Below are 27,803 nucleotides of genomic sequence, written 5' to 3' on the forward strand. Positions count from 1 at the left end.
GTGTCCCAGTGCCCTGGGGCTGTCCCCAGGCCCAGAAGAGGGAAGGGGTAAGGGGTCCTGCAGGCTCTCAGGCCTTAGCGTCTGAGCCAGCAGAGACCCCCGGGGCTGCCAGTGCCTGCCCTGCCTGGCGTGGCCCTTAACTAAGATCTCGGCTCTTTGCAGCTCCCTGGCGGCTCGTGTGCAACATGATTTTCCAGTACGTTTCCCAGATTCCGAGCTGCTGCCAGACTCAACCCATCCTTCAGTCGCAGGTGGAGAATCTCCTCAGTCGAACCTATGGCAAGTGGAAGAGCAAGGACTTCTGGGTCTTGGGAGAGATGGGACCCTCAGTGGAGGAGATTCCATGGGATGACATCATCGCACTGTGTATTAACCACAAGCTGCGGGATTGGAAGCCACCCAGACTGCCTGTCACCTCAGGTAGGGGCAGCCTGGATCCCCAAGGAAGAGCAGCCTCCTGGGCCCATCCACCTGCTGCTTCCTTTGGCTCCCAGGCTCGCCAGTCAGCAGGGAGGGATTTGAAACCGAGCCCCTGGAGTGGAGAGGCAGCCTCCCCTCCCCCTCCAGGGGTCCCCATTCATTCCTTCTTTGTCTCATCACTTTGTCTCCTCAGAGGCTCTGAGTGAAGACGGTCAGATCTGTGTCTACTTTTTCAAAAGCCATTTAAAAGGCTACGATGTTCCCGGCTCGTGGGAACATGCCAGGCTGCAGACCCAGAAGGAGGCCCAGCGACATGGCCAAGCACGGTGCGTGAGGCTTCCAGTTACGTACATGCGTGTAGATATACACACGCATGTGTGCCCTTTACCCGTACATACACACCACATAGATCCCATTTCCCCAGAGACTGTGCTGGACACGTGGCAGGTGTTCTGCGCTCCCGTGTTCCAGTATCATCCTCCTGTCATGGTGCTTTTGTGAGGACTGTGCTGCCTCCCACCCGCTCTTCCCTGGGAGAGCCATGGGGTTGGTATGCAGCCCCATGCATGTGTCTCCCGGCTTTCCAAACTTGACCAGTCTCTGGGGATGTGGAAGGCAGGTCTTTGTCTGCTGACTCGCTCATCCCCTTGAAGCTGCTCCCTCTCTACCACCCACCTCTCCCCCAGGAGGGCTCGCTTTCCTCTCTGCTGCCTCATCTCTGCCTAACCCCAGGGATGCCCTTTGACCCTATTCAGACATCTCCCTCCCCTCCTGCCTCTCGAAGCTTAGCCATCATGCTCCCCTTCACTCAGGCCTTGTGGTCTCTCACACTAGATGTTTCTGGGCTACCCCCTCCTCCCCCTGCAACCCCTTAGACCACCTAGCTTCCTTCTAAGTTTCCCCACAAGGGTGGTGTCCAGACCTAGCTCTCCACCCAGGGTTGCACCCCAGCGGCCCAAAAAACCCTTTGGTTACAAAATGCTTGGGTCCACTTAGGGCGTGGCTTCGAACCAGGGCCTGGTGAGCCTTGGGTGGTGGGCTTCTAGTGGCCAATGAACTCTTGAGACAGACTATGGGCTCAGAGTTCTAAGGGGCGTTTCAGTTTTCCCAAATTCCTTTGCGGGGCAAAGGATAGAGGTCTCATCTCTGCTTGCGCCTGGTAGACCCCATTCGAGAGGCAATGCCCACAGAGTGCCATGTCCAGAATTGGGTAGAGGCTGGCATTGTATGGCTTAGAAGCTGGGAGTGGGCACCAGCAGAGGGCTGGTTCTCATCACTTGGCTCTGTCTAATACTCCCCTCTTTCTTGGGACAGCTTTGGTGTGAAGCTTTTGCGCTCATCTGCCAGGGCCTTCTCTCCATGGCTTCACGTTCCCTACAGTGTGCCCAGGAACCCGGAGAGCGGCTGTGCCAGCCATGTGCCCAATGCCAAGGAGCTTGCCCGTACGGCCTCAGCCAGGGAACTGCTCCCGGGGCGCCTGTCGGCCCGCCTTCGACTGGAGAAGGAGGAGAGCAGGAGGTGAGGTCTCCCTGGCCCATATCCCGTGGCCTGGCTGTTTCCTGTGACCTGGCTGCCTCCCCCTTCCCTTTTCCTTCCCTGGTCCTGGCTGTGGAAACCCTGGTATGGGGACTGGTGGCCCCAAGGGGAGGCTGTGGCAGAAAGCCCCTGCCCCTCCAATGTCTTCTCTCGCCCTGGCTCTGGTTTCAGGTCTTGTCCCTCGGGGTCCATGGTACCCCATGGTTGGTGGGGGCAAACTTGGCCCCTCAGCTCCTCCTGACAGCAGTGACTGGGTTGGCAGGTGGCCCTCTTCCTACAGGAGGAGGGGGATGTTCCTGTAGGGAGTTGCCCTTAAGGAGTTGGGGGCCTTGTTTGTTCTATAGCTCTTCTTCTCTTCTTCTCTTTTCTCTTGGTTCCATTTCTCTAGTTGGTTTTAGAATGAGAGAGAGAGAGAGGAAGAAGAGATGGGGGAGGAGGAGGGAGGGGCAGAAAGTGAGTGTGGGGGCCAGTCAGGCCTCTACCCTACATTTCCCTTTTTTTTTAAATTAAAGATTTTATTTATTTTGAGTTTTACAATTTTCCCCCTAATTTTGCTCCCCCCCCCCAAGACAGTCTGTTAGTCTTTTACATTGTTTCCATGGTAGACATTGGTCTCAGTTGAATGTGATGAGAGAGAAATGAGATCCCTAAGGAAGAAACATAAAGGATAAGAGATAGCAGGATCAGACAGTAAGATAGTTTTTTTGGTAAATTAAAGTCCTTGGTCTTTGTTCAAATTCCACACTTCTTTGTCTTCTACCCTACATTTCAGTTCCTTCTTTGTTCCTCTTCTCTCTACCAGCTGGGATCCAGGATGGTCTGGGTGCAGGGGACTGGGAAGGCATTTTGAGGGGAGATCTTGTGGATGATGCACATGAAGGTGTTGGCTGGCTTCTTCAAAGAGCATCAACCCCCCCCCCCCCCAACACACACACACACACACACACACACACACACACACACTATCTCTCTCTCCCCCAGAGTGGCTCTGGAGCTAGGGCCAGCAGCTCTGTGTGTGTGTGGGGGGCTTCTGAAGAAAGGGCCGGCCTTCTCTGATGAGCCTCCAACCCACAGGTTTGAAGATCAGCTGCGCCAGTGGCTGGCAGGAGACCCGGAGCAGGGGTCAGACTTGAGCCCCCTCCCCCTCTACCTTCCCCAAGCACTTGTATCGACACCTCAGACACCTCAGACTCTTCAGCCGGTGTCACGACTGCACTCAACCCCTAGCCCCCAGGTAAAGCGGGCCTCTGTTGGGCTTGGGGGAAGGAGCTGATGGTCACCACCGGGCTCTCTGGAGGTGGATGCCCATGGACCTCTGTTTGGCGGCTCCTCCGTGACCAGAGCAGGGTCAGAGAAAGAGGAAGTTGAGGCTAGAATGGTTGACCCGGGCCAGGCCAGCCCACTCCGGGCAAGTGCCGGGGCCTCCCTCCTCCTCTCCAGCCCCAAACGAGTGATTTTCTCCACTTGGGCCTTTGTCCGTCTCTGTTGGATTTGTGGGATCACTGGAGGTCTCTTGGTTGTGGGAAGGAAGGTCCGAGTCCGGCCCTCGCGGGCCAAAGATGGGATCGGCCGGCCTAAGGCTGAACCAGCTCTTCTCCTTTTACCTTTGAAGGCCGAGTGGCGGCCGCTCTCCCCGGAGACGGACCTGTCTCTGACCGACAAACTCAAACACTTGGAAAGCTTGATCCGGAGGACCCGCGAGGAGGAGCTCGTCTGTGAGCGCCATCTCTCCACCGTGTTGGACATGGTGGACATTTGACGCACTGGGCAGCAGGGAGGAGGCCTCTTTCCCTGAGGGGCTGGGTCCAAAGTACCCACAATAATGTCTGCGGATGCTCGACCGGCAGCTGGGACTGTGGCTGTGAATCATGGAAATAAAAAGTGTCACTGTCCAGTGTGCCTCCGTCCCACTGGGAGGGAGGGGTCCCGGAGCGGGTCCGGGAGGTCCCCAGGGCTCTTGGAGGAGGAGGCTGCGGCCTGGGGCGTTCCACACTCGTGTCCCGTTTATCTGGAGTTCTGATCACGGAATGTGATCCCCCGGGTTCCCCGGGCCTGCGAGGGACCCCGTCAGGGGACAGCAGTGGGAGTGGGGGGGGCTCTGTCCGACAGGAATGATGCCGAGGCAAGCTGGCCACAGGGGTCGTGCCGTGGGGCTCCACTGCGGCCGGAAGGCTGGAGGCCTGGGGGGCAGAGGGGCCCGGGTGACTGGGGGTTCGGGTAACTAGGGCAGCCCCCCGGTTTAACTAGGCTTGGGGGGTGGCGCACCGCGGGCCGCACCGGCCTCTGCCCAGCCTGCGAGCGGGCAGCCCGGGTACGGGGAAGCCGGGGGGCGGGGCGGATGGGCACGGGGCGGGGCCGGAGCAGCCGGGAGCCCCGCCCCCGGGCCTCCGCCAATCCCGCGCGTCCCCGCTGGCCCCTCCCGGCTCGGCTGTCCCGGCCGCGGCCGCTGGTTCGCGGGCCCCGCCCCGGGCCCCGCCTCCCGCGCGCTCTCATTGGCCCGGCGCCCCTCGGCTCATGTGGGCCCAGGCTCCGGCGAGCGGCGGCGGCTCCCAGCCCCGCAGCCCGAGCCGCCGAGGGTTAGACCCGTTGGGGACCGGCCCGGCGCCCGCAGCCCCCCGGAGCCATGACGGACGGCACGTGAGTGCAGCCCCCCGCCCCGCGCCGCGCCCGCGCCCGCGCCCCCCCTGACGCCCTGCTCCCCCCAGGTGCCTGCGCAGGAGGGGCGGCCCCCACAGGAGCCCCCCGGCCACGGAGCTGAGCCGCTGGCGCCTGCTGAACCAGGAGGGCCGCCAGCGCTGGATCTACGGGCCCGGGCCCGAGGGCCAGCGGGCCCTGGAGGCGCACGCCCTGGGCCTGCCCACGGTGGGTGGGGGCGGGGCGGGGCCGGGGGGCGTGGGGGGCTTCGGGGGGCCCGGGGGCTGCGGGGGGCTGCGGGGGGCTGCGGGGGGCCGGGGGCCCGGGGGCCCGAGGGCCAGCGGGCCCTGGAGGCGCACGCCCTGGGCCTGCCCACGGTGGGTGGGGGCGGGGCGGGGCGGGGCCGGGGGGCGCGGGGGGCCGGGGGCAGCGGGGCTGCGGGGGGCTGCGGGGGGCCGGGGGCTGCGGGGGCCCGAGGGCTGCGGGGGGCTGCGGGGGGCTGCGGGGGCCCGGGGGCTGCGGGGGGCCGGGGGCTGCTGGGGCCCGGGGGCTGCGGGGGGCTGCGGGGGGCTGCGGGGTCCCGGGGGCACTCCTCCCTCACCCCGCCCCGCCCCCAGACCCAGTTCCTGGGGGAGCTGCCCCCCGCAGACTCGGCCGCCCAGGGGGCCTGGAAGGGCATGAAGTTCTACTCGCAGCTGCAGGCCGAGGACGGGCACTGGCCCGGGGACTACGGGGGCCCCCTCTTCCTGCTGCCAGGTACGGATCTGCCCAGGCGCGGGGCCGGGGGTCCCCCAGCCCGGGGCAGCCCCGCAGCACCATGGCTGTTCCTCTGCCCCCCCAGGCCTCCTGATCACCTGCCGCGTGGCCCGCATCCCCCTCCCGGCTGGCTACAAGGAGGAGATCGAGCGCTACTTGCGCTCCGTCCAGCTCCCTGACGGCGGCTGGGGCCTGTGAGTGCCACCCTCGCCCTCCGCAGCCGGCGGCCCCTCAGGGCACTGAGAGCTTCTTGAAGGGGGGGCTGGGTCCTCTGGCCTTACCCCCCAGCCTCCCGAACCCCTGAAGGATTCCCCGCCCCCCGTGGATGAAGCGGCTCTGGGGGCCCAGGCTGGGCCCAGCTGGGCCTGGGGAGGGCGGGGGTGCGTGCTGGGGGGGCTGTGATTCCTACCTGCCGGGCTGGCTGGTGACTGGCTCCATGGGGCAGAGGGCCGCGATGGAGAAGGGGGGAGCCGAGGCAGACAGGGAAGTCACCCCGGCACCCTCTTATGGTCAGAAGCTCCCTCAGCTGGGGCGAGGGGGGCGGCCACCCTCACTGGTAGCCTGGGGAGCCTCTAGCTGGATCCTTCCCTGAGCGAAGGGCTTGAATTTGGGAGGTGCAGAAATCCCAGAAGGACACGGTCACTGACCCTTTTCCTGCTGCAATCTGGTCGGGTGGTCTGCTCCCTGGGGCCCTGGGCCCTTTGGGCTGTGGTCAGCAGGACAGAATTCTTTGGGAAGGATGGGAAAGAGGGAAAGAGAGATGAGAGATGGAGAGATGGGAGATGGGGGGTGAGGGAAGGAGAGACAGCTGTGGGGCAGGGGGCATGAGAAGCAAGGGGTGGGGCCATAGCTACTGGGCTTCTCTCGCACCCCTTTAGTCAGGGTCTTGCTCTCTGCTGAGGACTCAGGGCCACAGCCAGGCTGTGGGGGGGTGGTTAGCAGCAGAGGTGAATTTTCTCTGCCCCCCTTTTATACTTTGGCAGACACATTGAGGATAAGTCGACAGTGTTTGGCACCGCCTTGAACTATGTATCTCTGCGCATCCTGGGGGTTGGACCTGATGACCCTGCCCTGGTGCGTGCCAGAACCAACTTACATGAGAAGGGTGAGCATCAGGGGTGGTGTCCTTTTGACCAACACATCTGTGGCATCCTTTGCTTTCTTTTTTTTATCTTTAAGTATAGCTTATTTTGGGGGGCGGCTAGGTGGCACAGTGGATAAAGCACCAGCCCTGGAGTCAGGAGTACCTGGGTCCAAATCCAGTCTCAGACACTTAATAATGACCTAGCTGTGTGGCCTTGGACAAGCCACTTAACCCAGTTTGCCTTGCAAAAAAACCTAAAAAAAAAAAGAATAGTTTATTTTGGGGGTGGCTAGGTGCTGCAGTGGATAGAACATCAGCCCTGGAGTCAGGAGGACCTGAGTTCAAATCCAACCTCAGACACTTAATAATTCCTTAGCTGTGTGGCCTTGGGCAAGCCATTTAACCTCACTCTCTTGACAACAAAACAAAAACAAAAACAAAAACATTTTTAAAACAGTTGAACTCCAAATTCTCTCCCTCCTCCCTGAGGCAGTGGCAGACCCACCCAGGTTACAAGCTCACCCTTAAGGCAGACACATGGCCACAGGAGCAGTGTTGTTCAAGAAGTCTTGGATATGGTTGTTTGTGGGTTGATTAGACTGGCAGCCCCACCAGTATGGGCCTTTATTCAGTGTTGAATGGCTTTGGACAGGCTCTGAGACATGGGGTGACCTCAGGCCTTCCTAACTCCGGGACTGGCACTCTGTCTGTCCCCTGGACCACTGAATGACTGATGCTAGTGGCTGAACTCTCCTGTCCTTGGGTGGCTGAGGTATGAGGGAGAAGAGGGTTTACAGGGATGGAATTTTCTCTCCATCTGGCTCGATGAGCATCTGGTCTTGGAACTCAAACCTCACCTCTGACCAGAGCAGGGTACCTCTGATGGCCCCCCCCCCATCTTATGTTAGTGCCTTCTTGGTTTGCCTGGCTTCTGGTGTTGGATCCAGCCCTCTCTCCCCCATATCTTTATCTAGTGCCACACTGGCTGGCCACGGGCCTGTTCTTTTTGTATTCAGTGTCATCAGCTTTTTTATCCTGACTTGGAGGGAAGCTCTGGCCCAGAGCTCAGGCATGGTGACGGCTGGTGATGAGGAGGGGAGGGTGGGCCCCTTTCTCAGACTGTCACCCACATGCTGGTTGTGATTGTCTAAAGCTCAGTGGAAGCAGACTGGCCTCATGCACACCTTGGGGTTTTTTTTGGTTTGTTTTTTGTGGGATGATGGAGTTTAAGTGACTTGGCTAAAGTCACGTGGCTGTTAAGTGTCGGAGGTCAGAGTTGAACTCAGGTGTTCCTGACTCCAGGGTTGGTGCTCTATCTTCTGTGTCACCTGACTGCCCCCCACCTTTCTTAATGTACGTTGGCTCTCACCCCTTGGCTGTGACCCAAGTGGCAACAACTATTTTGTCACAGAGTTGGGAGACTCCAGAAGGGGTTTGATTCTTGGCTCTGGGTCTTTTCTAGGGGGTGCCCTTGGAATCCCTTCATGGGGCAAGTTTTGGTTAGCCATCCTGAACGTTTACAGCTGGGAAGGACTGAACACCCTCTTTCCTGAGATGTGGTACGCATTATAGCATCTCCGGTGGACTGAATGGTCTCCACAGCTCTTGAGCCAGCTGGTTGGCTCTGCTGGACCCTTGCTCCTCTCTGTCTGCCCCCCCCCCCCCCAGAATTACAGACCTGAGGGCCCAGGGAGGCTCCCTCCCCAGCACCATCTCAATATCAGCCTGTCAGGCACCACTCCTCTCCTATCATCCCCCCTCCCCCAGGGAGTGTCTGTGACTCCCCCCCTCCTTGGTTATCTTCTTTTCTGCCCTCAGACCTCTGTGCCCCATTGAGACACCATGGACCAGGTCCCTCCCCAGGGTAGTGATTTCTGTTGCTCTATCCCAGCCCTTGGTTGAGGCCTGTTGTTTTGGCCCCAGTCCTGTGGTCGCTCCCCCAGGTCTCAGGCCCCCATCCCGATCTCGGGGGGATGGTTTTGCCATCTCCATGCCCTTAGATCCACCCACCTGACTCAACTGATCCCCATGGGCCATTGCTTCCTGAGTCTGCTTGTTGGGGCTTCCCCACCTTGCCCTCACCCCTTCCCTCTGGGCCAGTCAGAGCCGACTGGGTGTCCTCAAGGCTTCTTGCCCTATGTGGCTTTTAAACTCAGTGTAGCCACTTGGTTGGTCTCCAGAGGTTCCTCGTCATTTGAGGTTTTCAAATGAAGATGGGATGACCCTTTGTGGGAGGCATCATCAAGGAGAGCCCTCAGAGGCCCCTTTGATCAGGAGGTTGGGGCCATCTCTCTGGTGAGGATATCCAGTGTGGTCAGGGTTGGCCCCCATCTTTGTAAGTTATTGTGGCAGACTCCAGTGCCCACTGCTGATGTGGGGCAGATGTGGTGTTCACCCAACCCCCATCCTGGGCTGGGACTTCCCTCCTGGATGGGAAATGAGTGTTTGGCTTTCTTTGTCAGGCTGTTTCCTACCTGGGTCCCTGCTCATCCCTCGACTCTGTGGTGCCACTGTCGACAGGTGTATCTACCCATGAGCTACTGCTACGCTGTGCGCCTGCAGGGTCCGGAAGATGAGCTGATTCAGAGTCTCCGCCAGGTGAGGCCTGAGGAGGGGAGGAACTGGGCAGGTAGCACTAGTGATCCTGGGGACCTCTGGGATCCTCAGCAGGAGGGTCTTGTGAAGAATGCAGGGAGGCAGGTGATATGGAGGAGGAAACTGAGGCAGTGACATACACAGGGTCCCATAGCTATGAAGTACAAGGCCCTGAGTTCCTTGGATTGGTGGCCCTGCCATGGGGCCTCACAGTGCCCCTGGCTGCAGAGGGTGAAGGCTGGCAGCCAGTCCTCGGGGGTTGACGGATGCTCACCTATTGTGTCCTCCACACCATGTTCCTCTTGGGAGTACAGTCGAAACAATCCCTGCTCCGTAAGAGCTTCAGAAGTGTATGAGAGGCCACAGAAGGTCCCTGGGGTGGGGGCGGAGAGAGGGAAGGACCCTTCCCTGGCAGAGAAGGTTTCAGGTCCTGGCTAGGTGAAATGAGGCTGAGGACCAGGACATGCCACAGAAGCTGGGAGCGGGAGTGGGCAGGCAGCCCTTCTCATGTCACCCTGAGAGGCCTCAACTGTCTAGTCCAGAATTGGCTTCTGATCTGTCATTCTGCTTCCCAGGAACTTTACCTCGAGGACTATTCTAGCATAGACTGGCCGGCCCAAAGGAATCACGTGGCTGCTTGCGATCTCTACACACCCCACAGCTGGCTGCTCCGACTGGTCTATGGTAGGTCTGCCCACATCCTCCTGAGAGGTGCCGGGGGACTGTGGACTCACTACTTCTATTGTAGGGGTCAGTGCTTTTTGGGGTCCTTGTGATACATTTCCCACCATGATTCTTAGGAGAGGCTCACAAGCATCAGCAAACCAAGGAGCAAGCAAGGCAAGAAACAGCCTCCAAGGCCTGCCCTCAACTCCTCTCTTGGGCTTCTGGGCAGATGAATGCCTGGGAGACAAGTCCATCTTGATGCTTGGCCAGCATTTCAAGTGGTTGTTCCTCCTGCAGTCCCCCACTAGAATGTGAGCTCCGGGTGGGGTGCAGGGCCAGTCTTGTGGGTCAGAAGCCACAGCACCACTCATGGGGCCTGGCATAGGCTTTCTCTGGACCAGTGGCATCACAGGTCGTGTTTGGGAGGAAAAGATGATGTCACTTCTTGGGGGATGCTTCTGGTATGAGACCAGGGTAACTAACCTCTGGAATCCTGCCAGTCATTGCACTGATCCGAGTGCCCGTGTCTTAGAAATGTATTTAGGATGCCCCAGTTCATTCAGGCTCGCCCAGTTTTCTGACATGGTGGTCTCCTGTGATGTTCACTCTCCATCTTTTGTTTGGCCAGTCCCAGTTAATGAACATTCTCCTCCCCCTCCCCCATTTCCAGTGCTTTCTGACCATAGAGTTTGGGCTAGCATGGGTCCTTGGAGCTCTTCAGGGCAGAGGCCTGGGTCTGAGGCTGTGGCCATGGTTCCCACTGCTCTCTAAAAGGGCAGCCCTGGCGTGGCAGCTCCATTGGGCATCTGGCCCATTGGAGGGGCTTTTCTAATGAGAACTTCCTGGGTATACCCAGATCTTTGGTTAACAGCAGAACTGTCTCCTGTTCTTCTCCTTCAGAGTCACTTCCTTTTCCAATCTGGACATGAGATCTGTGTCAAAAGTGACTACAAGGACCGATTTTCCAGCTCCTTCCCCTCAGAGCCCTATCATATGTGGTCCTGGGTACCCCCTTCCTGCTGCCCTCATTCTGTCCTGAATTTTCTCTTCCCCAGAGTCAGTTCTTCCTGGCTCTTGTTCTATTGGTTTGGAAGCCACCTTGGCACAGGAGGGACTTCCTCTTGTGTTCTCTTTTGGCAGATCAGGATCCTGAGCTCTAACCAGGTTCAGTGGCTCCTTCCAGGCCACAACTCCCTGGTACATTCAATGGGACCCTGGATTTCCTCCTCTGTAAAATGGGGATCTGGGCCTCTGAGGCTATGTTCTCCTGCCATGTGGTAGAAAATAGGCCAACCTTTTTTTGATTCTTGTCAAGGGATTCCTGTCTCTAGGCCTTTGCTGGCAGTGGATCATGAGCAAGCCTGGATGAAAATGGGGGTGGAGGGATGAGGATCAAGGAAACCTTCTTGGAAGGGTGGATGCAAGCTGACCTTCCAGAAGAGGGCTCAGGAGCTGCTTGGGGAAGAATTTTCCCAGTGTGAGGAAACAACAGGCAAAGAATTTGAAGGATGATGGATAGACTGCCAATGGGAAGAGCACCAAGTCAGCAAAGGCCTGGAGACTGGGGAAGCCCTGCTCCTCTTTTCTGGGGTCTGCTGAGTGGTCTCCCTCTCTCTCAGCCCCCATCCTCACCATCCTTTTGAGGACCAAATCTCCCTATTCCTTCCCGGAGCCCACCCGGCTGGGCTCCAGCCACAAATCCTAGCACTTTTTGTGATTTCATGTGTGTTCGTCTTGTCTGTGACAATGGTTTCTGCCTTTAATTTTCAGAGTAGTGCTGAATAATGGGCTGCTGAGGGCACCAGCAGTAGCGAGGGTCCCCCAAGAGAGAGAATTCTGTGAAAGGGCCTCCCTCAGTGGCTCCTTAGGAACTTTCCCTTTGTGGGAAGCTAGCTTCATGGGCATCTTTTTGTCCCCACCCCCTTTAGCTGTGCTTAACTTCTATGAGACCTATCACCTGTCAAGCCTGAGGAAACTTGCTGTGGCCGAGGTGTATGATCACATAACAGCCGACGACCGCTTCACCAAGTGCATCAGCATTGGCCCGGTAGGCTTCCCTTCTCCCCCCTCTGCCGGCTGGGGAGGAGGCTGCCCCATGTCACAAGGCTTCTTTGCTTCCTGCTGCTTTCATTCAAGTAGGAAATCAAGGCTAGGAGCACCATTACAAGTTCTAAAGTGAGGGAATGAGACAGTAGATGGGCCAATTTCTGCCACTTTGGGGCTTTCTGAGTCTGGGCAGTTGACTCCGGCTCTTGCCAGCCTTGCCAACGTTTCTGGCCAGAGATTCTGGGTGCCAGTCTTCACCAAAAAGCATAGGAGCTGGGCAATACCTCGAGAGGGATTTGCAGGGTGTTGTATGAGTCTGTATTGAGAAGGGAGAGGGCTGGTCCTCAAAGGGACCTTGGGGATGATCTCTCCCCCTCTCACTTGGCTGATTTTTCCCCTTGAAGCATTGGCAGGAACAGAGCTGGAGGCAGGATGTTGCTTAGATTCTGTGGACGAGGCCAAGGCCAAATCTGGGGACAAAGTAAAGATACTGGAGACACAGCTCTTTGTGGAGGAGTTGTTTGGAGGTTTTGTCTCTAGGCTATTTGGCCACATGGGTTTTTCTTCCTTTGGCAGATTTCTAAAACTATCAACATGCTTGTTCGGTGGTATGTGGATGGGCCAGAGTCCTCAGTATTCCAAGAACACGTCTCTAGAATTCCAGATTATATGTGGTGGGTTTCATTGAGGAAGTTCTACGTCTTTCAAGAAAAGTGACTTTTCTGTCCCTTAGGGGACAGCTGTAGGGAAGGAGAGGATGGGGTGGGGGTGGGGGGCAGGGCCGAGGAGGCCTGAGAGCAGACCGTGGCTGGTGACATTTGGAGGTACAGGGGCCTGGCAGATCACGTCCAGCCAGGGAGATGGCAATGGTTGGGCCTGAATGGAGAGTGTGAAAGGATGGGTCTTGTTGGAGGGCTCACACTTGGGGGACTCTTGGGAGTCCATCCCTTGAGTAATCTTCTTGGCTTTGTCATCTTTTCCAGGATGGGGCTCGATGGCATGAAGATGCAGGTAAAGTGCCTCTGAAACAAAGGTTTCCATAGTGGGGTTGGGGGGGAGTTCACTATCTCCATCTGGACCAGGCCCCATGAAGGAATTCAAGTTTTGAGATGTGAGATGTGGAATGGGCTTTCTACAGGATCACAGGAGACCTTAGGGAGCCTTCTTAAGGATGTGGGGGCTTTGTGTGTTGACCCAAGATTGCTGGAGAATCTGTCAATTGACGCTTGGGTACTCCTCCATTAGAAGTCTTTGGCCCAATAAATCACCTGTTTCAATGAAGAAATGCTAAGAGAGCAAAAGGAACAGAGTTGAGGATTTTTGTCCGTGCCCTTCTCCTCCTGCTTGGGCTCTTCCCACCTCCAGTGTCTCTCCTCTTCACTAACTGCCTTTGTTAAAGGAGCTGGTTGACTTCATGGGTCTGTCCCTTCCTGAGAGGGTATTTCCCTTTACAGAGGGGCCAAGTTCTTGAAGCCCTCTTGTAGCATTTTAGCTTCAGTTTGGAAGGGAGGAGATGGTTGGGGACAGGGAGGCCTCCCCAGAACCTCAGAAATCCTTTCTCCCCTGGTCTCTTGGACATTGGGACTCTGGACCTGTGTGAAATTGGGTAAGAGAAAAGGGGGCTGTTGTGGAATTGGTGAGGGAATAGTGTGGGAACCCTCGAGCTTCCAGAGTAAGGATGGGGCCAGCTTGGCAGATCGGATGTTGTTCTGTGATCAGCTTCTCTGCTCTCTGTCTCTAGGGCACCAATGGTTCTCAGCTCTGGGATACAGCATTTGCCATCCAAGCCTTCCTAGAGGTATTCTAACTTCTTCACATTTATCCTTGACCTACCTGTGGCCCCTGGGCCTGGAGCCCCATTTTTAGTTTTAAAAATGGTTGTTAATATGACCTTGCCAAAGCATGATGAACCACAGGGCTTGGGCAGCTTCTGGGATGGATCGAGCAACCAAAGAAGATGGTGCATACAGTGCGTACAGGACCCCAGTTGTGCCTTTTCTCCAAAAGAAATGCGCCAGTAGTTTTGCTTACAAGCACTTGAACAGGAATTCTTAGCATGTCATGTGTCATGGAACCACGTGGCCTTCTGGTGCCGTGTGTGGATCCCTGTCAAGGATGAAGTTTTTAAGACACTTTAAAGAAAATACTTAGTATTACAAGGGAAATGAATAAGAATGATGAATGATCAAATTGTTTAGTGCTGAGATGTAAGGTAAAAGCAATTGCCCCTTTCACTCCAGGGGTAGTATCTGTGTGTCTACATGTGTGTGCATGCGTGTGTGTGTGTGTATTCACAGAAATATGCATATTCATATGTACTGATACACACACACACACACACACACACACACACTCTTAATTTACAGATTTAGGACTCTGCCAGTCAGACTTCTAAGGGAATAACAGTTACAAATTGTGTTACTCATTCTGAGAAACAAAGTCTATGAACATTTTTTTTAATTAAAGATTTTATTTATTTTGGGTTTTACAATTTTTCCTCAATCTTACTTCCCTCCCCCCACCCCCAGAGAAGGCAATTTGTCAGTCTTTACATTGTTTCCATGGTATACATTGATCCAAGTTGTATGTGATGAGAGAGAAATCATATTCTTAAGGAAGAAACATAAAGTAAGATCAGACAGTAAGATATCTGGTTTTTGTCTAAATTGAAGGTCATAGTCCTTGGTCTTTGCTCAAACTTCCCAGTTCTTTCTCTGGATACAGATGGTATTCTCCATTACAGACAGCCCCGAATTGTCCCTGGCTGTTGCACTGATGGAATGAGCAAGTCCATCAAGGTTGAACATCACCCCCATGTTACTGTTAGGGTATACAGTGTTTTTCTGGTTCTGCTCATCTCACTCAGCATCAGTCTATGAACATTTCTTAAAACATATTTTGATCACTTTGAGTTTCCTGCGTTTGTATTTTGTGCATATAATAATATGGTGAGAAGAGAGGGGTCTGGGACACAGACAAGGATGTCGAGGCAGATCCTGGAGGTCAGGGACCCAAGGCTGGGTCACTCGAGAACCTCAGTTACTTGGAGTAGAGCTCGGTTGGTCAGAAATTCAGCTTAGGAGATTTTTTCCCCAAAAAATCCCAGGAAAATTAAACAGATTCCCTGAGCCACAGATTGTGGGATGCTGGCACTTGAAGCAATCGGGAGACACCCAGTTGGCTGTTCCTCAAAGATGGCAGTCTTATTTTTTCCTTTACTGGTACAGCCAGTGTTTAGAACAGTCTGGAATCTTAGTTGTGGGCTAGTCATTCAGTCTGATCCTTTGTGACCCTTTTGGGGCTCTTCTTGGCAGAGATGCTACAGTGGTTTGCCATTCTGCTCGTTTGATAGATGAGGACACTTAGGCCAGGGTCTTTCAGCTAGTCCTGAAAAGGCATCTTCCTTGTACTGCCCTTGCAGTTTGCAATGACGGTTGACTAGAGAGGAGCATTAATTTCTCATTCGGTGAGTAGTGAATTAGGCAGTTTTCTCTGGGCCAGGGCTGGCGAAGGTTGGGGATATGGATCCAAGGAGTAAAACCAGGTGGAGCATTTTGGTATAGGAAAGTTCAAACTAAACCAGAGGAACTAGGACAAGAAACTTGTCAGCAGACTCAACCATCTCCAGGCATTGTTCCTCCGTGGGGAAGTTGCTAAGGGATTTAACCCTGTGACAGAAGGCCCCAAATCATGCCTAAGGGAAATGGTGTCCAGAGACAACTGCCAGGGTTGTCAGGGCACACTTACATGCTATTTGTGAAGTAATGAATTGGTTCAGCTGTTCTGTATGCCAGTGTGCCAGGCGCTGGGGATAGCAAGAAAGACAGAATAAGACCTGAGCCCTGAAGGACTCAGTCCAAAGAATTTCCATGTGCAGGAGAAATAGGAGATAAGGAACAAAAGGAAGGCCCTGGAGGGGAGGGGGTCAGAGCAGAAGAGGGATAATCTTCTGGGCCTAGGGCATGGCCAGAGAGAATGCTGGAGCCTTCGGAGTTTAGATGGAGAAAGTGACCCAAGATGTCCATATCTCTTGCACTTGAATTAGCATGTCACTGTGAGTCTCTGAAATGGAGAATAGGAAGAATTTAGAGAAATATGGGCAATCTCATGAAAAGTTGCAAAGTGAAGCCAGGAGAACTAGCTCAAGAATCAATGCAATGACCCCTTGTTCCATTTGGGTTGTTTCTTTTCTAGGCTGGGGCTCACAAAATGCCTGAATTTTCATCTTGTCTAAAAGAAGCCTATGAGTTCCTTCGAATTACTCAGGTGAGCCTTGTTCCCCAGTCCATAGTAGTGTGATCTTTGCCCAGTCGAGTCTGACCATGGCCATAGGAACCAAAGGCATCAAACTTCCTTTTCATTGGACCCTCGGTCCAAGGGTCCAGACACCCTGGAATGGCTTCTGGGAGAGTGCTTGTACCTTGGGGAGTCTACGTTGTCTGAACTGGTCTTCCCCCTTGGGGCGAGTCAGGTTGTTGACAATTCTTCACCTTGTCCTTTCCTGGTGATTGCAGTGATGACGTCCCAAATGCTATCGACTCTTTGCAGGTGGCATGGTTGTCTGGTTCCTGCCCTGGCAGCAGGAGCAGCAGCACTCTCTCCCTCTTCCAGGGCTCTCCTGCTACTGAACAAGGCCTGGTCACTACCTTGAACAAAGTTCTTGTCCAAAAGGCCTCCTGAACCTTGTCTTTGGGGATGAAAGCCTCCAAGGGGCTAGTAAATAAGGAAGATTAGAAGCCAGAAGCCTAGTTTGGTCACTCATGTGTTTAGCTCTGTGGAAATTTTGTTATATATCAAACCACTTTTCCCCTTCGGTTGACTTGATGGAATAAGCATTGTTTTCCAGGAAGAGTTGGTTGGAAACAGTAGGATGGGATGACAGTCATGGGCAGAGGGGTCGAGGAAGAGGAGTGGGGGAGAAGGGCTTAGTGTGACATAAAAACTGGTGTTTGGGGAACTGGAATTGATGTCCAATTTCTCCAGTTTATCTTTGTTGCTACTGGTTCTGTGTAACACATGTTGTGCTTCCCTTTCCATGGCTGCGTGGGACACACGGATTCTGGTGTAGATTCCAGAGAATCCTGTCAAGTACCAGAAATATTATCGTCAGATGAACAAGGTACAGTGTGATTTGGGTGTGGCCCGGACAGGAGCAATCTTGTTTGGATTCTTATGGTTTCCCTGTCTTTTGTTTTGTCTTAGGATGTGTGTGTGTGTGTGTGTGTGTGTTTCCTTCCTCTCTCTTTGATTTGGCTGGTGCTTCATTGGAGGCTCTTCATCTAGAAAGCAGACCAGGAACCCAGGCCTTGGCTGAGCTGAGCAAGCTATCTGGGCCAAGGCTGGTAGGGCCGGGTGCACCTAGGGAAGACCTTCTTTGGAAGGAAACGTAGGCATTTCACAGCAAGGGAGGGGCCGAGCCAGGAATAGGTCCCGGGTTTCCTGGTCTCAAGTCCTTCTAAGCATCCTTTCAACCAGCCCTTGACTCCAGTCCCATGACTGCCTTTGTCCTCCTGGGTCCAAGGCAGCTGATCATAGGGAGAAAGGAAGGGGATTGTAAAAGAAACAAACTTCAGGCCCTGCCTCCAGGAGCTTCCAGTCTAATGAGGGAAGACACTATGCCAACAAATGTGAACAAATGAGCTCTGGTTGTGGTTTCCCGCATGGAGTGTCAGTGCCAAGGAGGGAAAGGGTCCCAGGCATAGGGGAGGGACAGCTGGAGGGAAGGACAGAAGTCAGTAGAACACCTTGGTGGGGGGGCCTTGTGTCATTGGAATGAAGAGTCTGTCAGGAGAGGAAAGGAGAAAAGGGGCTTGGAATATGAGCCCTAGGTTTAGAGGGCATGGCTTGGAGCAGGAGGCAGTAAGGGAGATGAGGAAGAGGAGGAGAGGATAGAAAAGAATGATTGCAGAGGGGTCACAGAGAGCAAGGGTTAGGCTGAGAAGAGGCCCTCAGATTTGACTCCTCGGAGACCACTGGAGAGAGAAGTTTGGGCGAAGTAATGAAGTCGATGAGAAACCGTCAGGCCTCGAGGCGAGTGAGAGGAGAGAAAGTAGGTCTGAAGGCATATGAGTGAGAGGACATGGGGAAGAGTTCGAGATGGTCCAATGACTGAAGAGGCCCTGGTTGAGCAGTGGGCAGAGTGCTGGGCTGGGGCGGGAGGCCCAGCATTGAGCCTTCGTGTTGGTCTTGCCTGTCCCTTTCCCTTTCACCAGTGTCAGGAAGCTCCCTAGACTCTTACCTGGGATCAGGGAATTCTTTTTGATCTCCTGAACTTGTCAGAAGGTTGGGATTCCTCATCACAGTCTAATCCTTTTCCTGTTTCCCGTAGGAGCGATCTGTCATTGCACTGTCCTCACTGCTTTGAATCCAGCCTGGGGCCAGTGGGTCTTTTGATCATGACACCCGTCCTCCCTAAGCAAACCTCAATTTCCTCCTTTGTAAAATGAGGGCGGTCTGTCTCATGTTGTTTCTCTTGGCAGATTCTTTTTTTTATTATTAATTTTTATTAAAGATATTGAGTTTTACATTTCCCCCCAATCTTACTTCCCTCCCCCCCCACGGAAAGCACTCTGTCAGTCTTTACTTTGTTTCCATGTTGTGCCTTGATCCAAATTGGGTGTGACAAGAGAGAAATCATATCCTTAGAGAAGAGATTCTATTTTTTAGAAAGATTTTTATTTATTTTGAGTTTTACAATTTTCGCCCCATTCTTGCTTCTGTCCCCCCAACCCCACAGAAGGTAGTCTGTTAGTCTGTTAGTCTCAACATTGTTTCCATGCTATACATTGATCTCAGTTGAATATGATGAAAAAGAAATCAGATCCTTAAGGAAGAAAAATAAAGCACAAGATAGCAAAATTACATAATAAGATAACAGCTTTTTTTCTAAATTAAAGGTAATAGTCCTTGGTCTTTGTTCAAACTCCTCAGTTCTTTCTCTGGATACAGATGGTATTCTCTTTTGCAGGTACTCAAACATTGTCCCTATTTATTGCATTGATGGCATGAGCACGTCTATTAAGGTTGATCATCACTCCCATGATGCTGTTAGGGTGTACAATGTTCTTCTGGTTCTGCTCATCTCGCTCAACATCAGTTCATGCAAATCCCTCCAGGCTTCCCTGAATTCCCATCCCTCCTGGTTTCTAATAGAACAATAGTGTTCCATCATATACATGGATCACAGTTTGTTAAACCATTCCCCAATTGAAGGATATTCCTTTAATTTTCTTGGCAGATTCTTGTTGAAGGCCCACTCCTCAACACATCTTCTTGTCTCAGAGGGCAATGAGGTGGGGAGCCAAGGGGCTGAATGGAGGGTCACACCCAGTCATCTTTGGCTTGTAGGGAGGCTTCCCCTTCAGTACCCGGGACTGTGGCTGGATTGTTGCCGACTGCACAGCAGAGGGCTTGAAGTCTCTCCTCCTCCTGCATGAGAAGTGTCCTTTCATCCTAAACCCTGTCCCCAAAGAGAGATTGTATGATGCTGTCAATGTGGTAAGTTCCAGGGGCTTCCAGAGGGGGATGATAGTAGGTGCACTCACTCAGCCAGCCCTTGGGACTTGAGGTTTGCTCTGGGGCTTGCTCCTTTTGTCTTTTCCCCTTCCAGTGTTTGTTTGGTTTGCAGTCTTGTCCCGCAAGGCTCTGTGAGTTCTCATGAGCTGAAGGCTTGGCCATCCCATTGGTCAAGCTGCCTTCCCAGCCTTCCAACCTCACAGGTTGGCCTAGCTCCTTGTTCTGACCAGAAATGAATGAATAAAATCTGGTTTCTTAACCTGAAATGGTCATCTCAACCCCCTGGATGTGGAGGGGAGTCCAACCCAGTGCAGAGTGAAGGGCTCTGGACCTCACTCGTACTGGAGCCTCAGCTTTTCCTAGTCCCCAGATTACTGGAAGGTTTACCCCCACTGTAGCTTTGGTCAGCTCCCTTCCATCTGTGGCTGAGCTCCTTCAAGACTCCCTTGCAGCTGTTGGGCCCAGTCAAAGCAGAGAATCTGCTCCTTAGCATGGATTAGAATAGCTCAGTAGGGATAACAACTTGGTGGATCAAGGTCCCCAGTTACAGGTGTCTCACATGGGAACCCAGCCAACAGGATGTGGCCTCAATCTCCTTATCTCCTTTTTATGTAGCTGCTGAGCATGAAGAATTCGGATGGTGGGTTTGCCACATATGAGAAGAAGCGTGGAGGGCGGTTGTTGGAATTGCTGAATCCCTCAGAGGTGTTTGGTGAGTCTCCTCATCTACTCCAGCACAGTGGGGAGAGATTTGACCCTGGATTCAGGGTCTGACTTCCCATCTACCTCTAGCTGGAGCTCCCCAGTTGTGAGGGGAGCCCCCCTCACCTCTCCACTGCCACTGCCCCTTCATTGGGGGTGGCCACTGCTCCTATCCGCCTGGAGTGTGGCCATCTCCCTGGGCCTCAGGCTCTCCGTCCTGAAGGTGACGTGGTTGTGCTTGTGGATCACTTGGATCCCAGACGCATCTTTCTCCGGTGAGGGCCGTAGCTCTGTCTGTTGGCCTGGAGCATGCTCTTGACTCTGGGCCTCTTGCTGCCTCTGTCCCAGGGGACATAATGATTGACTATTCATATGTGGAATGTACATCAGCCGTGATGCAGGCGCTGAAGCATTTCCAGGAGTCCTACCCCGAGTACAGGGCAGAGGAGATCAGGTGAGAGAGATCAGGGGAGAGGTACCTTTTGGGGGTCTTTATTTCATTCTGGCTTCAGCTCCCTGGGCCTCAGTTTCTTCATCTGTCTGGCCAGAGGAGAAGGACCTTGGCCAAGCCTGACTTCAGGATGGGTCATGTTGACCCTGTGGCAGCGGCTGCCCTAAGTCTCTGCTCCTGAGATTTGATGCTGGAGCTTGTGTTTCTCTGAGTGGTTTTGCTGTTCTTCTTGCTCTATCCAGTGGCCTCTGCTCGGTAGTTTGGTGTGGTGTCTCGCTCACTTCTGTGCTGTCTTCTAATTGAGGATAGAAACTAACCCATTTCAAACCTGGAAAGCCATACAAAGCCATCATGGTCCTCTCTTGGGTGGACTGGTTTGGCTTCTTGTATGGAACCACCTCCCTGCCTCCACATTTTGTTTCTTTATTAAGAATGAATAAGTTTTGCCTTTGGTAGAATCCAACAAAAACAAAGGCGAACAACAGTTTTTATTTTCAGATGGTGGATATCTTACTGATATGCTGAAATTTAAGGCTACTATGGTTCTTCCCATTTTGCCTCTGTGTAGTGAGCTTCTGGGATTCTCCATGTCCCCTTCCAGCCCAGCCGGACAGCAGCTCCGAGTCTGAAGATGAATCAGTCGTGCAGGACTGTAGGCCCCATGACCCTCAGAGGCCCTTGCCTTAGATGCTAGAACTTGTAGAGGAAGTGACCGTGGGCCCAAGGCTGATGGTTGACTCTTTGTCCTTTGACCTAGGCAAACTCTCAAGGATGGACTGCGCTACTGCCAGCAGGTGCAGAGGGTCGACGGGTCATGGGTAGGGTAAGTCCCTGGGGGTCTTTTGGGTCCATCTTCATACCCATCCTTCTTGCTTTGTTTTTTCCTCTGGACAGATGCTTGGAGAGATTTTGACTTGAGGCCTTTGTGGCTGCTAGGGTGGGGGTGGGGGTGGGACTTTCAGCCCTGGTAAACTCTCTTAAATGAAGGTTTGCTTTTCTAGCATGGTGGCCTCCCCACAATGACCTGGAGTCATTACTGTAGGTGTTACAGGGGAACTGGGCCATGAAGCTCTTTGAGTCTTTGGCTGGAGAACAGTTGTAGGACCAGGCTGGAGCTAGGAGCATTTGGGCAAACTCTGGTTTATGGGACTAGTTGGACAGCCAAATTTTCTGCATGTTGAAGCTGGATGGGAGTTTCATTCTTTCTCCTTTTCTGCCAGGTCCTGGGGGGTGTGCTTCACCTATGGGACATGGTTTGGATTGCAAGCATTTGCATGCATGGGTCATACTTACGATGCTGATGGGTAAGTGGCATATCCCTCTCCATCCTGTCATCTGGGCTTACAGTGACATGGGTGACTATTGGAAGATGCTGGAGGGTTGGGTTCTCAGGACTGGCCTCTTGCAGTGCTGCCCCCCCCCCCCCCAAGCAAAGGAGCACTTGTGTTCCCTTGAGCAGAGAGGGTCGAGAGCTGGTTTTGGAAGAATCAAGAGCTGCATTTGGATCCTGCCCCTCCAGGGATTTGGCTGCTTTGGAAGTCTCTGCACAGCAGAGCTTTTCTGAGAGGGTTTCCTACACCAGTAAAATCCCAGCTCTCAGTTTCCTCAGCCAACCCCCCAGGGATCACTTGATTGAGTGGAAGATGCTGCTGAGGGTTAGGGTTAGGGTTAAGGTTTCCCTGGGGAGATTTTCTCTGGACAGGGACACCAAGCTTTTAGTGCCTCTGCCCATCACTGATCCATTGCAGAGTATGTTAGGTTAAAGACTGTCACTGTTTGTTCTCTCCCTCTGGTCAGGGCAGCCTGCCCAGAAGACTCCCCAGAAGGTCTCTCGGCAGCCTTGGAGGTTATTTCCTTCAGCCAGCCAGAGGGAACTCAGACTTGTTCAGATTTGCCTTCCTGACTGTTTATCTGGTCAGCTGATATAGGGCATATAACTTGTGTGGACTTAGCATGAGTAGCCTCTGGTGCTCAACTGACCTCCTGAGACCTTCCCTCCTGTGGATTTGGCTGTTTTTCTTTTCCTCTTGGTTTCAAACCTAGCCCAAGACCGGTCCTCTGCTTAGTGCTGCCCTGCCTTAGTAACCTCCCTAAATCACAACTTTGGCCTGGCTAGGTCAACTCCTCCAGGCTCTACCCTTAGCTTTATCTTCCTCTTCAAAATGTCTGTTTATTCAAGTTTTGTATCCTCAATGAGGACGCATGTGAATTCCCCCAGGTGAGCTGAAGGGGTGGTTGATTTCCCCTTTGTGTTTAGAAACCTTTGTCAGAAGTGATGGTATGGTGATGTGTGGGCAGTTCTGGGGCGGGTTCTGAGAAACGGTCAGCATTGGTTGGTAGTTGTGTGGCGGCAGCTGTGGCCTTATGGGGCTGCGGCATGTTGGATGGCTCCTGACTTCTCTTGGGTAGGGTCGCCTGTCCGGAGGTGAAGAAGGCCTGCGAATTTCTGCTTTCTAAGCAAATGGAGGATGGAGGCTGGGGGGAGAATTTCGAGTCCTGTGAGCAACAGCGCTATGTCCAGAGCGCCACATCCCAGCTCTTCTGTAGCTGCTGGGCCCTGCTGGGGCTCATGGCGGCCAGGTAGGCGGGCAGGGCAGTCCTTCCTGTGTACTGACAGGTGTGGTGGTAAGCACCAAATCACCCCGATGGCAGTGTCACCGCCACCTGTGCAGGATGTTCCAGCCCTGGAGCTCTGGATCAATTTCAGGGGGGCTCAGTTGGGGTACAAATGGCCCTTCATTTTCACTCTCATCTCATTTCCTCATATTACGAATGTTGCTCACAAGTCTCCTGGGATCCCAAAATACTGAAGAACCCCCAACTGTGGTGTCTTGTACCTTCTGGGGTAGTTTGTCTCTGGTCTGAACTTGAGCTCCCAGTCTTTCTGCTCCTCGAGGGCAAGGGCTTAATGTCTTTGATCAGTTGAGCTGCTGCCTGTGCCTGTTCACCCCCAGCTGCCCATGGTGGTCCTGATTCCTCTGTCCAGCCATCGGGGTCCACCTGGGCCCAGACCCGAGGCTCTTGGAGTCTGCATGGTCAGACGCCACACCTGCGTCTTGTCTTCCATTTCCTTTAGTTGTGCTGGTATGAGGAAGACTCTTGGAGAAATAGTTCTTTCTTCAAAATAACTGACTTTTCCTTCTTACATCCATGGGTTTTTTTGGTAGGCATCCTGATACGGAGGCCATTGAGAGAGGAGTGACATGCGTGCTGGGAAAGCAGCTGCTCAATGGAGACTGGCCTCAGGTAGAGGAGGGTGGCTGAAGCCCGACCATCTCCCTGGCCCTGGGGGCAGCACGAGGTGGGGATGGGAGGGGAATGGTCTGGTCTTCAGGGCCATAGCCCTTTTCTGTCTGTTTGTCTGTAGGACAACATCGCTGGAGTTTTCAACAAGTCTTGTGCTATCAGCTACACGTCTTACAGGAATGTTTTTCCCATCTGGACTTTGGGCCGATTTTCCCACCTGTATCCCCACAGCCACCTCGCTGGCAAAGGGAAGATGTGAACCCTCAGCCCAGGGAGTTCCTGACGGGAGATCCGCAGTGTTGGAGTCACGTGTGGAAGTGGTGGGTGTGGTGGAGGATGTGGTGGCAGGACTCCGACCCAGGTCACCTTTCACCCTGTTCTTGTGCTGTGTCTCCCATGGGTGACAGCTGAGGATCTTGGTCTGCTCCAGGAAGAGAAGAGAGCCAAGGCTGAAGCGTTCAAGGGTGCCCCTGATCCCACCCCAGTCCTTTCCACACCACAAATCATGTTCTTTGTGGGAGGATCCTTGTGTCTGTCCTATGAGGGCACCCCTAGGAGCCCATCTTTGGCTCTTTGGGGCCTGGCCAAAAGGCAGACACTGCCCTTTCCCCCTTGGGAGCTAGGTAGGTTCATCAAATCTCTTGGGAAACTCAACCAAATTCTCCTTCATGACCTCTGATCTGAGCTCCTAGGACATCCTCCCCCTGCTCACCAGTAGGCTGATCAAAGCCATTGGGTGGCTGACCTGGGAGCTGCCTTTTTTCATATTTAATGACATAATGTAAACTTTTTGCCATTTTTACTCACATTTACCTTGTTACAAATCTTTGTTAAGTTTTGTTACTTTTGAATACTTGGCATAACCCACCTAAGCTAGACAGAGACAAGTTTCTAAATAACCCACATGAGTCTGAGTGGATGGAGGCACTGGCCCAGTGGGCATGCAGCTGCACAGATTCCATTCCACTTCTTGGCCTTGCCGTCCTGGCCTCCACAGTTCCTCCTTTCTGGAGAAAATGGTGAGATGCCTTATCCCCTGTCTAGGAGGATGCCCACTTCTTGGGGAGCCTCATTTTACAAGAAGGAAGGTCTGTTGACTGATCTATAGAGGCCCTGAAGCAGCGGTTGAGTGAGGTTCCGGGGTCTCTTGGCCTCTTCCTGATGGGACCCAGCTAATCTTTCAAGATTTCACCTTAGTCTGAACTGCATTACATCGGTTGAGCAATGAGTTTGCAGGAAATAGAATCTGTGGTAGGCCCCAGACTCTTCCCAGATGCCCTGTGTTCGTCGGCCCTCCCCGAGATCAGTCCACCCCAGGCTGCTTCATTCAGCCACCTCCAATACCTGCTGATTGGCAGATGCCTTCCTCTCAAAGGTTGACTGCTCACTCCCTGGCCCGGGAGTGTCTTCTCCTGGAGTGCTCATCTCATCTGCCCTGGAGTTTGTAGGGTTATTGGTCTAGAGCTGGGACTTGCCAACGTTAGCCCGTGTGTTTCAGATTCAGTGCCTCCTTTTATTATCTGTATTTTAGAACCTGCTGATTCTTGAATAGCTTTAATTTTTTTTCTTCCTAGAGCTAGTAGGATGGGCTCCTACCTGGGTTCTAATGGGAAGCAGAAGTCACTTCTCCCTGGCAGGAGCCCCAGAGGGCCTTGTGCTCCTTGGGCATCCCTGCTGCATGCTGTCAGGGGAAAAGGGTGGATCTGTGGGCATTGCCCCAGCGCTGCTTTTGCCAGGCAGGCTGGTACACCCTGGTGAAAACAGGGTCTGGGCCCAATTCTCTAGGCTTTTCTCCCCACAGGTGGGGGCTAGCTCTTCAGTCCTTCCCAGGCTTGGAGGCACTGGCCTGTGTCTTCCCTAGAGCCCTTGCTGTTCTTGGAAGCTGGGGGGAGGGGGTCCAAAACCCACTGATGCTCTGGGTGTAGCTCCCCTACCTCCTTCCTTTGGCTCCCAGCAGTCAGTGCAGGTGATGGTCTCCCTCAAGGTCAAGGTTTCCTTCTGCCCCAGCAAAGGGAAAAGGGTGTGAGCAGTCGCCAGTTTTTTTTCTGGTCTCAGGTGTTTCATGGTTGGAGACTTGTTTTGCTGAGTATCTTGGCAAAACCTGTCCCTCTTCCTGATCTGTGGCTCCCTAGGATCTTGGGGAATGAGAGCCAGAAGGGAATTTAGAGGCCTGTTTCCTCATGGAACTCTCCCAGAGGTCTCAGGATTCAAACTCCCATGGAGCCATAATTCAAATCCAGATGCTCTGATTCCAAATGTACCCTTCCTCGGTTCCCCCAAAGCAGAAAGGGAGGGGCCAGCAACCTACACCCTTGGGAAACACTGCATCCCCACCTCCAGGTTTATGTTCAAGCACATGGTTGTCCCCTTTATCACTTCTCAGTAGAAACGCCCCCGCCCCCCCAGTTCCCATAGAGTTAGCAGCCAACACCTGGAAAAGAACATTGCCTGAAAAACCGGAATGACAAGGTCCCGGGTCACCCACAGACTGAGAGGAGGCAGACTTCTTTCCAGGGAGCAGCTGTCCCCAAGGACCTCTGACTGAGGTTAAACCAGCATTCAGCTATGTGGGAGATGGTAGATAGGTGGTGGTTTTCAGTCAGAGAAATGTAGATTCATAAAATGGGCAGCTTTTCAGGAGGGTTATTTTTTTTGTTGTGAAAACTGGCCCATTAAAATTCTTTTGACATCTTGAAGAATGAATCCTATTTTCAGAGTTGTATTTGCTCCTTAGATGGTGGATTTTTGTGAAAGATGTCTAGAACAGAGACACCCCTTAACCTGCTATTCCCCTTTGTCCTTTTTTTTTGGCTACTCAAGGGTTATTTTGTGTGTGTGGAATGTGTTTTTATAGGGTGAAATCCCTCTATTTGGTCTTAATAGTTGCTGAATATTGCAAACATTTCCTACCTTGCTGTGATTGTGATAGAGCAAATATTTTATTAACTTCTAATTTGGGTCTTTATTCTGGTAATACTTAAGATCATTGGATAGGATGGGAGCTTCTGGAGGGCAGATACTGGGTTCTGACTCCTAAGTGCTTTGTGAATGTCTGATGATGGATTTGCATGATTGATTAGAGTTTATGGGGCTAAAATGGGGGGGGGGGTTCCCAAAGAATTTTTGGCATACAGTTCAATGTCCCTGTTCACTTTATAAAGGTAAATGATGAGCTAATTGATCCTCAGATTTTATGGAGTAGCCTGGATTTGCCAAAGCCTAGCCTCTATGGGTTTGGGTCTAGTCCAGGGTAAGTTTGTTGGAACTCCGTTCAACCCTTTCGGATGAGTTGGAGCAAATGATGCCATGGGGCTGAGGGTATAGATTGAATTGTTATCCATATTTTGTGAAGCCTTTGTACGATTCTTAAAGGAAAGCTTTGCTGTTTTCCTTAATGTTGCCTTGTCTTCCTTCTTCTGTACATTCCTCCGATTACCATAGGACTTCCAGATCCCCGAGAGAAGTTAGTCCCCAAGTATCTGGTGGATCTTGAAGTTGACCTTTCCCTTTCTTTCACTACTGACTTTGTTAAGGCTAATGTACCTGAGGGGCTTTGTCTTGGGTTCTATTTTGCTATGATTAGATCGACTTTAATCTCTTATGAATATTCTAAATAAAATGCTGGATTGTTTAACACTTGTTGTCTTTACTGCTTATCCAATTGTAATGGGGAGAATGACCTGGCCCTGTCCTCTCCTTGTTCCTGCTATATCCTTCATTTTTTGTCCTTGCTCTTGCTTTGAGGGAAATACTTTTTTTTAATCAAAAGCAAGTGTCTTTATAATAGTTTGATCTTTTATCCTTTTTTTGAGGTAAACATTTTTATGTTTGGTTAAAAAACTGATCTGGTTTATTTCCATTTTTCTACTGTGATTTTTTTTGCCCATTTTTTGCACTATTGTTGGGATTGAACTTTGAAGATGGAAGTGCGTGCAATAAACCATTATGTTTTTGATCACAATTTATAGAGGGGGATTCTTTTTCTTTTTTTAGGGTTTTTTTTTGCAATGCAAACGGGGTTAAGTGGCTTGCCCAAGGCCACACAGCTAGGTCATTATTAAGTGTCTGAGAGGATTTGAACCCAGGTACTCCTGACTCCAGGGCCGGAGCTTTATCCACTATGCTGAAGGGGATTATTCTTTGAATATTTGA

General features: G+C 52.8%; 2 protein-coding genes across 3 annotated transcripts in view; both read left to right on the top strand.

Moving 5' to 3' along the window:
* Positions 1 to 3,848, top strand: part of MCM3AP (minichromosome maintenance complex component 3 associated protein) — a 34,859-nt gene extending 31,011 nt beyond the window's left edge. The window contains exons 25-29 of the mRNA XM_074189889.1: positions 163 to 420; positions 614 to 746; positions 1,735 to 1,938; positions 3,031 to 3,190; positions 3,569 to 3,848. Coding sequence (XP_074045990.1) covers positions 163 to 420; positions 614 to 746; positions 1,735 to 1,938; positions 3,031 to 3,190; positions 3,569 to 3,715 — 902 coding nt within the window. The 3' untranslated portion in view covers positions 3,716 to 3,848. The remainder of the gene's footprint in view (positions 1 to 162; positions 421 to 613; positions 747 to 1,734; positions 1,939 to 3,030; positions 3,191 to 3,568) is intronic.
* Positions 3,849 to 4,377: 529 nt separating this feature from the next.
* On the top strand, positions 4,378 to 27,285 carry LSS (lanosterol synthase). 2 transcript variants are annotated; one of them, XM_074189887.1, is made up of 22 exons: positions 4,378 to 4,593; positions 4,662 to 4,818; positions 5,208 to 5,346; positions 5,432 to 5,540; positions 6,330 to 6,451; positions 7,893 to 7,989; positions 8,893 to 9,028; positions 9,601 to 9,709; positions 11,620 to 11,738; positions 12,314 to 12,411; positions 12,721 to 12,748; positions 13,479 to 13,535; positions 15,932 to 16,003; positions 16,806 to 16,856; positions 19,085 to 19,234; positions 19,868 to 19,964; positions 20,303 to 20,408; positions 21,163 to 21,228; positions 21,626 to 21,709; positions 22,815 to 22,985; positions 23,573 to 23,651; positions 23,773 to 27,285. In XM_074189887.1, the coding sequence occupies exons 1-22, from the start codon at positions 4,580 to 4,582 to the stop codon at positions 23,908 to 23,910; spliced, it is 2,199 nt and encodes a 732-aa protein (XP_074045988.1). In that variant the 5' UTR covers positions 4,378 to 4,579; the 3' UTR covers positions 23,911 to 27,285. The 2 variants fall into 2 exon arrangements, with proteins under 2 accessions (XP_074045988.1, XP_074045989.1); XM_074189888.1 differs by lacking the exons at positions 4,378 to 4,593; positions 4,662 to 4,818 and adding an exon at positions 4,924 to 4,967.
* Positions 27,286 to 27,803: the final 518 nt, after the last annotated feature.

This window comes from Macrotis lagotis, chromosome 5 (genome assembly GCF_037893015.1).
Source record: "Macrotis lagotis isolate mMagLag1 chromosome 5, bilby.v1.9.chrom.fasta, whole genome shotgun sequence".
NCBI lineage: Eukaryota > Metazoa > Chordata > Mammalia > Peramelemorphia > Peramelidae > Macrotis > Macrotis lagotis.

What these genes read in the sequence shown, in the direction of transcription:
- LSS (XM_074189887.1), top strand. An exon ending in TGATTCAGAGTCTCCGCCAG is followed by an intron (nt 9,029 to 9,600) that starts GTGAGGCCTGAG and finishes TCTGCTTCCCAG; the next exon opens with GAACTTTACCTCGAGGACTA. An exon ending in TCGATGGCATGAAGATGCAG is followed by an intron (nt 12,749 to 13,478) that starts GTAAAGTGCCTC and finishes CTCTGTCTCTAG; the next exon opens with GGCACCAATGGTTCTCAGCT.